Source organism: Cyprinodon tularosa, unplaced genomic scaffold, assembly GCF_016077235.1.
Source record: "Cyprinodon tularosa strain WSP-4 unplaced genomic scaffold, ASM1607723v1 ctg870, whole genome shotgun sequence".
NCBI classification, from domain to species: Eukaryota; Metazoa; Chordata; class Actinopteri; order Cyprinodontiformes; family Cyprinodontidae; genus Cyprinodon; species Cyprinodon tularosa.
In genome coordinates, this window is record NW_024039641.1 from 50,581 (window position 1) to 62,500 (window position 11,920).

At 39.8% G+C, this 11,920-nt stretch overlaps 1 protein-coding gene across 6 annotated transcripts in view; it reads right to left on the reverse strand.

Annotated features, from left to right (window-relative positions):
• Window positions 1-11,920, reverse strand: part of cux2b (cut-like homeobox 2b) — a 206,677-nt gene that overhangs the window by 49,185 nt on the left and 145,572 nt on the right. For all 6 annotated transcript variants that reach the window (XM_038273417.1, XM_038273420.1, XM_038273418.1 and 3 more), the window contains exon 4: window positions 8,339-8,417. In XM_038273417.1, the coding sequence (XP_038129345.1) occupies window positions 8,339-8,417 (79 nt within the window). The remainder of the gene's footprint in view (window positions 1-8,338; window positions 8,418-11,920) is intronic.

Consider the following 11,920-nt stretch of genomic DNA (forward strand, 5'->3'; position numbering starts at 1 on the left):
TTTATCTATTGCACTCATTTTAAGAAAAAGAATACTTATTTAGATTTCGATTTCTTTCAGTGCAGCTGTTGGTTTTAGCAGGAAATGTTAAAAGCTCTCAGCCTGGAGCTCCGAGGGAGGTTTTTCTCGGATAGGATGAGACTGACCATGAGAAATCTCTGAGAATCAGGTGATAAGGACCTGAAGGCAGCTGGGAACGCTGGGAACACTGGGAATATAAGGAAATAACTCCAAGGTAAGAACTCAGCACCTCGGAACACTGAAAACATGGCAGATCTAGATGAAATCTAACATCCTGGGTATGTAGAGACTCTCTGTACAGAGAAATGGACCAATATCAGAAGATGAGCAAACCTGGTGACCATTCATTTAGGAGATTATCTTCATCTGGATCAGATTAAGGATTAAACGCTATTCAGTCCAAGGCACATTTAAGAAAAACAACCTTTCAGCAGGTTCTTCATTAGCATCCCACCTTTGCACAATGGTTTGTATTAGGGCTCGGCAATTAATTGCTTTTGCAGTATAATCGCAGTTTAACAAAATGCAGTTTTCAAATCGCAGGTGCGCTGATTTTTTAATCACACTATATTTAACAAGAGTAGGAAGCTAAATTTCTCCCTCCAGCCTCTTGAAGTGGGTTAGTCACCACACAGAGCTGCAGCTAGCAGCAGATCCATGCATGCAAGTAGAAGTAAACACTTTTTCATACAGTGGTTACGGTAAAGTAACGATGGACTCAAGGAAAGCAGGCTTTGAAAAACTGAAAGCCTGAAGTGAAACATCTACAAGCTTGGGGTTAGTGCAAAGGAAAATCCAAATAGAATTGACATTTTGGTTAAAAATAATACAATTTAGATTTTTGGTTAACCCTAATTTATATTGCTTTGATAATAATTTAGTTTTATTGGCTGTATGAAAAAAAACCTTAACAGAGATAAAGACTGGAAATATGGAAGTAAATCTGTGTCGCTGGGATTTGAATTAAAAATGCCACTGAAATTTAAATGTTGTATGTTTGTTCTTACTGTTTCAGTGTTAAAATATATATTTAGAACACATTTTTGACCTAAAAAAAATTCATTGTCATTATTTCAACACAGTTGAAATTTTATTTGTTATTTTCTCTTCAAGAAGCCGGTCATGCAAGCTAACGCTAACTCAATGGTGAGTTTATCACTTTAATTTTTCCGTAGTTGAGTTAGCGTTAGCTTGCTACGGAAGAGGATTAGGGCCACTGAAAAAAAAAAAAGTAAACTGATTTTTAAATTTTATTTCAGTTTAACATGGGAAAAAAGTCCGAATTCTGACTTTTTTCTCAGAATTCTCAGATTAAAGTCAGAATTCGGACTTTTTTCTCAGAATTCTGACTTTAATCTCAGAATTCTGACTGAATTCTGACAATTAAAAAAAGTCAAAATTCTGAGAAAAAAAGTCAGAATTCTGACTTTTTTCCCATACTATGCTGAAATAAAATAAAAAAAATCTGTTAACTTTTTTTTTTTTTTCCAGTGGCTCTTATCCTCTTCCGTAGCTTGCATGACCGGCTCCGTCATGCTGGTTTTCCTTCCGTAGGAGCGCCACAAGCGTCACATCACGTGACTAAGAAACCGTAACGTGATTGGCTGGGTGTTGGACGCTACAATCCATTGCTAATGTCTGTGACCTGAAGTAACCCTTCCCTTTTTACACTGAATTTAGACGCCAAATTTAAGACAGTGAAATAGAGCCAGTTGAATCTCAGGAGGCTGAAAATATGGAGTTTGAATTTTGAAAGGTTGAATTTTTTTATATGCAGATTTTTTAATACTGAAAAATTTAACTGAAAATTAAATATTGAAAATGTAATCACTTTGAAATAGTAATGTGAATTTTTAGCTTGAAGAGAAAACAACAAATGAAATTTCAACTGTGTAGAAATAATGACAATGATTTTTTTTTAGGTCAAAAATGTGTTCTGAATATATTTTAACACTGAAACAGTAAGAACAAACATACATTTAAATTTCAGTGGCATTTTTAATTCAAATCCCAGCAACACAGATTTACTTCCATATGGAAACCATTAGTCTTTATATAATGTGTTTTACTTAAGGGAACAAAGCTACTAAATCTAATGAGCTTCACAACAATAATACAACTCACAGAGGCATATTTCATACAGTTGAATGTTATTAAAAATCGTATCTATTTTAGTAATTCGATTCACTAAATCAGGGGTCACAAAACATTTTATTCTGTGACCCCAAACATAACCGTGCAATTGACTGTAGACTAAAAATACAAGTAAAATGTTTGCATATGCATTAAGATTTTAATTACTTTACTTAATAACGATTAAAAACAATCTAAAAGGAATTCTGCACATTTTTGAAATAAATGTGTTCTTTGAAACAGACTTTTAAGTATTTAATTTACTAATTAAAATGCATTTTTATGCATTCCTAGCAGATTTATCACACATGGCTTCTTCCTGACAGCAAGAGAAAGCAGCATCCAGATGTTTGTCGAGATCCAACAAGTCAAGCCGTTCCTTGGACAACAGCTGGATCAAACATGGCAACCACAGGCTGTTAGCACAGAACGATGATAGCAGGGGGTAATGTTCGGGTTCCCACCCTGTTGGAGGCTCCATGGAAGGAGCAGGTCATCCAGCGTTGCTGCATTGTTTAGATGTTCCTCTGCTCCAAGTGGGATGGTTCAAATGGCTGACATCCTCTGAGTGTCGCCTCGCTCTGCAGAGGTCCCCCCATTAACCCCCACTTTCAACTCAGGGAACATCTAATGCTGCGTTCACACCGGGGGCAGCTGGCGCGACAGAAGCAGCGAGTTTACATGCAAAGTCAATGGTTGACGCGCGTCAAGGCGCAGCAAAAGGTCCCGCGGCGCGTTTCGAGCAGCAAGCGCAGCGCGTCTTAGCAGCTGAAGCAGCGCGTCGGGCGCGTTTTGGCATCTGACGCGCGTGACGCGCCGCAAACGCGTTGCTGCTCGAGATGGAAAAATTGAATTTTTGCTGCTCGACGCGCCGCGTCAACCAATCAGAGAAGCTGATCTGGGAGCTGGCTGGGAGAGAGACACAGCGCTGATGACACAGACTGCTCTGATCACTTCTCTTAAACAGTTTATTAAAGCATAATTAATTTAAAATATATACATCTGCCGGCAGAATATGTTCGCTTTTATTATTCTGGTGCCTGCAGATCGGATTATTTAGATGAAAAACACCTACCAGCCACCGCGGTAAACCGCGAGGAGGCGACCCGACCAGAGGCTGCTGATTAATGGATTCCTTCTGTCGGCGCACCGCCGGTATGTGGGGGTCTGAGCGGCTCCGACAGAAATAACAGTGGGAGGCAGGATTGTAATCTGGATGAACTGACTCCACTGATGAAGTTTTCAGGTGTATTTTCTCACTTAAAAACATATTAAAACTACTTTATTCCCACTGATCACAGCAAATATAGCTGCAAGGCAGAGAAAGGATAGTGAAGCTCCGCCCAACGCGCGTCAGAGCCACTTTTGGACCGCGCAGCGAGAGCAGCAAAGCTGCTTCAGACGCGCGTCAGAATTCACTGGTACAAGCAGCAAAAATGAAGCAGCAGACGCGATTTTGCTGCTTTTGCTGCCCCCGGTGTGAACGCAGCATAACAGATGCAGAACGCTGCCCCCCTAAGGTCTGAGTGGGAACCTCAGTTCTAACAGGACCCCTAATCGCATGACCCAATAAGCGCCGCACCTAAAACCAACTGAGGATGGCGTACAGGACTTCATTGAACTGATCTATTTTAGAATAAATGCATGAAAGTTCAGCAGGGGTTGACGTAAAGGATTTTTACTTTCACATTTCATTTGCCCAGAAACAATTTTTACTTGCCCAGTATAATGTTTGATAAATATAGTTCCTAATATTCATTTTTGTATATATATCAATGAAACATGTTTGTTTTTTAAATGTTTTTAGTAATTCAGTATTTTTTAAGTTTCCAGGTTCCTGGTGTGTATCTGCATGCGTCAGATAATGAACTCAAGCCTACATTACCGTGTTAACATGCTTTTCAATCCTTCCTGCACATTCTTTTCAAACTAAACTTTGCTTTAAACTGTTGTGTGCTTGGAAAAATATAAATTGTAATGTTAAAAATCTAAAAAAAAACTTAAGATAAATCACAAGACAGAAGTCAATGTCACAAATTAATAACTTTTATTTTAGAGTCACGGTATGTTTATACAAGATAATACTATTAATATAATGTGACTTTTCTAGAGAATCATTATACATAGTTATTTTATTCAGGTTTTCCACAGTTTTACATAATTTCAGAATTCCCTGACTTTTAACTGACTCAGGATTAGTTTTCCCTGACAAAATAAATGCAGCCGTTTGTCGTTTTGGTAACTACATCAAAATGACCACTAGGTGGACAAAAATCACGGCATCTGGCGGAAAATCGCCCGGCTTTTTCAAATCACGCGCCTTTCTCAAATCACGCGAGAATGTGTACAAAACAACAAAAATGGCGCCGGCAACGCTTCTGGGTCGCTTTCATCGAATGTCGGTGATTTTAAAGTAATTTTGAGTGATAAATAATTTTTGCCCAGCGGGCAAATGCAATGAAATTTGTACTCTCCCACCAATAACAACTACTTGCCCCGGGAGATCGGGCGATGGTTAACATCGAGCCCTGAAAGCAGAGATGTTTCGGCTTGTTAAATCAAACACGACTAGCGTGGATCGTTGACGTCCATACGTTGTGTTCAACGATATCACGTTTGTCGTTTTGGTAACTACATCAAAATTACCACTAGGTGGACAAAAATCACGCCATCTGGCGGAAAATCACCCAGCTTTTTTAAATCACGCGAGAATGTGTACAAAACAAAAAAAATTGAGCCGGCAACGCTTCTGGGTTGCTTTCATCGAATGTCGGTGATTTTAAAGTAATTTTGAGTGATAAATAATTTTTGCCCGACGGGCAAATGCAATAAAATTTGTACTCTCCCGACAATAACAACTACTTGCCCCGGGAGATCGGGCAAAGGTTAACATCGAGCCTCTGGGTTGCTTCCATCGAATGTCGGTGATTTTAAAGTAATTTTGAGTGATAAATAATTTTTGCCCAGCGGGCAAATGCAATGAAATTTGTACTCTCCCGCCAATAACAACTACTTGCCCCGGGAGATCGGGCAATGGTTAACATCGAGCCCTGAAAGCAGAGATGTTTCGGCTTGTTAAATCAAACACGACTAGCGTGGATCGTTGACGTCCATACGTTGTGTTCAACGATATCACGTTTGTCGTTTTGGTAACTACATCAAAATTACCACTAGGTGGACAAAAATCACGCCATCTGGCGGAAAATCACCCAGCTTTTTTAAATCACGCGAGAATGTGTACAAAACAACAAAAATTGAGCCGGCAACGCTTCTGGGTTGCTTTCATCGAATGTCGGTGATTTTAAAGTAATTTTGAGTGATAAATAATTTTTGCCCGACGGGCAAATGCAATAAAATTTGTACTCTCCCGACAATAACAACTACTTGCCCCGGGAGATCGGGCAAAGGTTAACATCGAGCCTCTGGGTCGCTTCCATCGAATGTCGGTGATTTTAAAGTAATTTTGAGTGATAAATATATTTTTTTTGTGATCAATGCACTTGCCCGGTGGACAAATGCAATGAAATTTGTACTCTCCCAACAATAAAACCTACTTGCCCCGGGAGATCGGGCGATGGTTAACATCGAGCCCTGTTCGAGCAGAACTAGAAGATAGTACCCCCCACCCCCAAAAAGACTTTAAGTGAAAGATGCGAAAAAATGTTTTGACTGAGGAAGGCCTGAAGTTTACTGTTCACAATGAATTTGTTAAAGGGAATCATTCTGTAATCGGATTGACCATAATGATCTGCAGCAGCCAAACACAGAGGTGGGGACTCGAGTTTGTGACTCGTACTCGAGTCGCACTTAAGTCGCATATTTAATGACTTTAGACGCGACTTAGACTTGCATTTGAAGGACTTCGGACTCGACTGAGACTCGTGATTTCTGACTTGTGAACAATATTTTATTTTTAAAATGTTTTTTGTTTTACTAACTTGACTGATCGCCGCTCGCCTTACCCGCACACAGCAGAGGTAAAAAAAAAAAAAAAACGGCAGAGGGGCTGTCAAACTGTCACGTAGCACTGACGTCACTGACGCAACGCTACGTGACATATATGCCCGCGCGCCCGTGCGCATGCATGCATGATCGACAAGCCAAGCTTTAAAAATTTCATGGCCGTCGTAGAGGAGAAATATGTTGTGAATTGGCACTAAATAAATAAACTGAATTGAATTTAAAATACTGCCCGCCAAGTCGTTCTGTCTGTTCCAGGGCATTAAGTAACAAAAAGTTATTGCCACAATGTTTCTTTTATGAAAGAATTGTTATTGTCCTGGTATTTATTTAGGGTTTTTCTTTATCTGCTGTAGTTGCTAACTTCATATGTATTAATAAAAGGCAGGATTGTGATTGTTTTTTTTTCCACAGCCCTCATTTTCACTTAAAAATAAGAGAGGAGACATTTACTCCTAAAACTAGAAAAAGTTGTAACCACAGTTGTCAGGTAAATACTGTAAGAAAATTGTTATTTTTGAAAGAAAAAAATAAAGATGCAAAATTTGTGTGTGCTTTTTTAAATTCTATTTTTCATTTACCAGTTCAAGATAATGATCATTCCATAGATATAATAGTGACCTTTAAGCTATACCGTCTCAGTGACGGAGATGAAAACACAAGGAGAAACAAGCAAGCATGCAAATTATTGCACTTATTTTAATTAATCGAGTGATTAGAATTTATTGTGCGATTAATTGATAATTGTGACAGGCCTTCTCAAGACTTGAGACCTGACTTGGACTTGAGCTCTCAAGACTTGAGACTTGACTTGGACTTGCAAAAAATGACTTGTGAACACGTCTGGCCAAACACAAAGACCTTCTCTGACAAATACCAGGCTGTACTGGTATTTGTCAAGCATCGCATGCATAAAACACACTAATAAACGAGAACAAAAGAGCTTCTTCTAATGCAAAGGCAAGGTCAGAGGGAGATGGGCAGCATCACCTGAAGGACCCAGGAACCTGATGTTTTTCGTCCTTCACCTCAACAATACGCTTAGGGGAAAACACTGGATAAATGCCTTTATTTCAAGCAAACAAAGACAACTACGAATTATTATTATTTTTGGTAAAACCGGTCATGAGATGTCAGCGGCCTCGGCTTCTTTAAAAAAACAAAAAACATTTAAAGCTTGTTTTTAGAAATGATGTTCCATAAAAATGCTCTGAAACTGGAATTAAGGTCAGAAGGTAAAAGCTACAGGTTAGATTAATTAAACTGAATACATCTTTAAAGGGACACATTTTATTTCTTATCAAGGAAATAACTCCATTTAAAGTCATTTCTTGTGTGTGTGTGTGTGTGTGTGTGTGTGTGTGTGTGTGTGTGTGTGTGTGTGTGTGTGTGTGTGTGTGTGTGTGTGTGTGTGTGTGTGTGTGTGTGTGGGCGGCCGTATGGCGCAATATCAAGCGGGGGACTTCAAGGAAAAATGGAGACCTTTAAAAGTCAGTTGCCGCCGTCGCTATTTCTCTGACGCGGGCTTTTATCTTGTATTCATTGAATCTGTAAACAGCATTCTCTACTCCTGCCACAAGTGTTCCTCTGATCTAGACTGAGATTGGGCTGCGTACCGCTGCCGTCTCCTGCAACACGGAGCAACATGTTCCCTGGCACTGCAGGAAAGAAAAAAAAACAAAAAAAACAGCAGAATAAACACAGAATCTGCCTTTCCTTCACCCTCATGTTCCGCCTCTTACCCCCTTCGGCCTCATCAGGTTCAACACAGACCCAGACTACAGTTGGGTTTTAATTGGTCCTCCACAATCAACAGCGAAGCTCCTTCAAAATGCCTTCGCTCCCCAGTCAGGCTGCACTTGAGGACCAGCGCTGGGTTTTGAAGTGGCCTCACGCAGAGTTTTGGAAACCACTCAGAGCATAGACTTTGAAAAATAGATAAGAGCCACAGGGTATGGGGGTTTTATGTATCTTATATCCACGAGCTGCTGCACCATACTCGCCGTATCCATGGTGAGAAAATTACTTTTTGGTTTAGGCGAGCGCTCGTTGGTATGAAACGTCTCTGCAGAGCTGGTCCTCACACAGACGCAGCGTTTGACAGCGAATTGATCTTTAGAGATTGATCTTCAAAGGCAGAGAAGGTAATTCTAGAAGTAATGCCGGCGAGTGTGGTGGTGTTGTTTGTGAAGATGCACTTCTCTGGTCTTAGTGGGAGACTCACCTGGGGCCTCAATAAGCTGTTTGTAGATTCCCAGGAACGCAGACTCTGCCTCCTTACTGCGCTTGTTCAGAGCTACCACCTGCAGGGGAGAAGATGCCATTAAGGTAACCATGGACTTGCATAAGCCAAACACACAGTTACTTTCAAGCAACACACTGAAGTGAAGATGATCAAATCTGCAGAGAACATCAAGTGTTTTTAATAACGCCTATAATTTAGTTAAAAAATGCTCATTAATCTAAGGCTGCAGTTATAAATTCCTTTAGTCATCAACTTACCTTATCAAATATTTTTTCCCTTAATGAATTAAAGAAATGGTCTCAGAAGAAAAAAATTCTAAATGAATAAATTTAGAAAAAAAAAACTTTGAAAACTCATTTTAATGAATTACACATCTAGGTTGAAGGAAAGTGAATGTGGGATTCCTCAGGGGTTCGCTCTCGGGTCACTTCTGTGTAGGACCTATATGAACCTACTCATAAAAATTATATATATACGTATATAAATGTAACTTATCAAGCAATGTAAAAAATACAGGAACCATTGGTTTATGCCTCAAAAATATTTCTAAACAAAAACATTAGGAGTAAAAATAAAATTACACATTTTATATCAACTGTAAATGACAAAAAATATACAGTATACAGTACGTGTACATATGTACACATATATATATATATATATATATATATATATATATATATATATATATATATATATATATATGTATATATATATACATATATATATATGTATATATATACATATATATATGTATCCTGTTTGGATTAACTGAGTGTGGAGCTGTTGCAGCTGTCCAGAGGAACTCCATCTGAAGTTAAGTTATTTTCTCTGTGATATCTCTGTATCTGAGTAACTCTAACTGACTACTTTAAAACATAGCACCTTCTGCTGCACTTTTCTACTGAGCACTTGTCAGTTTCACACGGTTTTATTTCTGATAGCAAGGAGTAGCTAGCCTAGGCTAGCGCTAGCTTAGCATTGCTATGGCTTCTCTCTCTCCCTCACTTGACTCTTTTCCAACTCTTCATTCTTCCTCTCCTCTCTCCTGCTCTCTACGTCAGATGTTCAGTTATTCCTCTGCCTCCTTTAGTGATAATGGGATGTGTAATAAGTGTAGTATTTTTGTAGCTTTGGAGGCGAGGGTGTCAGAGTTAGAATCCAGGCTTCAGGCTGTTGAACATCCAGGAGTTAAAGTAGGCCCCCCACGTAGCTGTCCTCCAAAAGTGCCTGAGCAGCCAGGCGATTGGGTAACTGTACGCAGAAAGCGTAGTCGTGGATCTCTGCCCACTGGTCACCACCAACCCGTTCACGTTTCTAACCGGTTTTCCCCACTCAGTGACACACCCACTGAGAAGCCCACTCTGGTGATTGGCAGCTCCATAGTCAGAAACGTGGCATTAGAGACACCAGGGACCATAGTCAAATGTTTGCCGGGGGCCAGAACGGGCGAAATCAAATCCTACCTGAAACTACTGGCTAAGGATAAGGTTAAATACAGTAAGATTGTTATTCACGCTGGTGGTAATGACACCCGGTTACGCCGATCGGAGGTCACTAAAATTAGTGTTGCTTCGGTGTGTAAGTTTGCCAAAAAAATGTCGGACTCCGTAATTTTCTCTGGTCCCCTCCCTGATCTGACCAGTGATGACATGTTTAGCCGCATGTCGTCATTCAACCGCTGGTTGTCTAGGTGGTGTCCTGAAAACAACGTGGGCTACATTAATAATTGGCAATCCTTTTGGGGAAAGCCTGGTCTGATTCGGAGAGACGGCTTCCATCCCACTTTGGATGGTGCAGCTCTTCTTTCTAGGAATCTGGCCACATTTATTAGTCCTCCAAAACCCTGACCACCCACGGTGCAGACCAGGAAGCAGAGTTGTAGTTTAACACACATCTCTGCAGCTTCTCTACTGTTACCCACTCTTTACTCCATCCAGACAGTGTCTTGCCCACGACCAAAATCTAATAAATTAGCAAAGATTCCCAAAGGAGTAAATCATGATAATCTAATTAAAATCAAAATAACTTCAATTGGGGAAAAAGTTAAAACAATTAAATGCGGTCTGTTTAACATAAGATCGCTTTCCTCTAAAAGTCTGCTAGTTAATGACTTGATTTGTGATAATCACATTGACTTGTTTTGCCTTACAGAAACCTGGCTGCAGCAAGAGGATTATGTGAGCATAAATGAGGCAACTCCTTCAAGCTATTTAAATTTTCACATACCCAGAAGTTCTGGGCGAGGAGGAGGAGTAGCAACAATCTTCCAGTCTGACTTACTGATTACTCCCAAAACAGTTAATACCTACAACTCTTTTGAACATTTAACCCTTAATTTCCCTGATCCAAATTTCAAGGCAAGAAAACCTCTTCTTTTTGTAACTTTGTATCGTCCACCAGGTCCCTACTCTGAATTTTTAGATGAGTTTTCAGAGTTCCTTTCTGATTTGGTATTAAATACTGACAGGGTCATCATAGTGGGAGATTTTAACATCCATGCTGACATTGAAGGCGATAGCTTAAGAGCAGCATTTAATGCTATCTTAGACACTATTGGCTTTGTTCAGAGTGTGAGTGGTCCCACGCATTCTCATCTTCATACTTTGGATCTTGTGCTGACATACGGCATAGAATGTGAAGAAATAACAGTATTTCCTCACAACCCTGTCCTCTCTGACCACTTTCTAATAACCTTCAGGATTACTTTAACAGAGTTCTCCTCCCCCAAAAGAAGGTTCAATTTTAGTAGATCTTTATCAGATAGTGCAGTTATAAATTTTAAAGAATCTGCTTCACTTTCTCTCTCCTCTGTGTCACTGAGCAGTGCTGCAGAGTGCAAAAGCATAGCTTATTCCCCTTCACAGGTTGATGATTTTGTTGATGGGGTTGCTAGTTCTCTGCGTACTGCCTTAGACAACGCAGCTCCTTTGAAAATGAAAACCGTTAAAAATAGAAAGCTTGCTCCTTGGTTTAATGCAGAGCTGCGTACTTTGAAGCAAAATGCTAGGAAACTGGAGAGAAAATATCGCTCCACAGGCCTGCGGGAGTCCTTCCAAGTCTGGAAAAATGGTTTACTGCTGTATAAGAGGACCCTTTGTAAAGCAAGAGCAGCATACTTCTCCTCATTAATAGAGGAGAATAAGAATAATCCTAGATTTCTTTTTAATACAGTTGCCAAACTCACCCAGAGCCATAGCTCTGTTGAACCGTCCATTCCACCTGCTCTTAGCAGCAATGATTTTATGGGATTCTTTATAAATAAGATTGATCTTATTAAAAATAAGATCATAAGCACTCCTCTATCCGCGATTGTACCTGAGGTAGTCATGGAATCTGAACCGGGTTTGGACTGCTTTGATCCAGTTGAACTCTCTGAATTAGCAAAGTTATTGTCTTCATCTAAGCCTTCAACTTGTATGTTAGATCCAGTTCCAACCAGGTTATTTAAGGAGGTATTCCCTTTGATCTCCTCCTCCATTTTAGATGTGATTAATCTATCTCTGTTACAGGGATATGTACCTAAAGCTTTTAAGGTTGCTGTAATTAAACCTCTGCTTA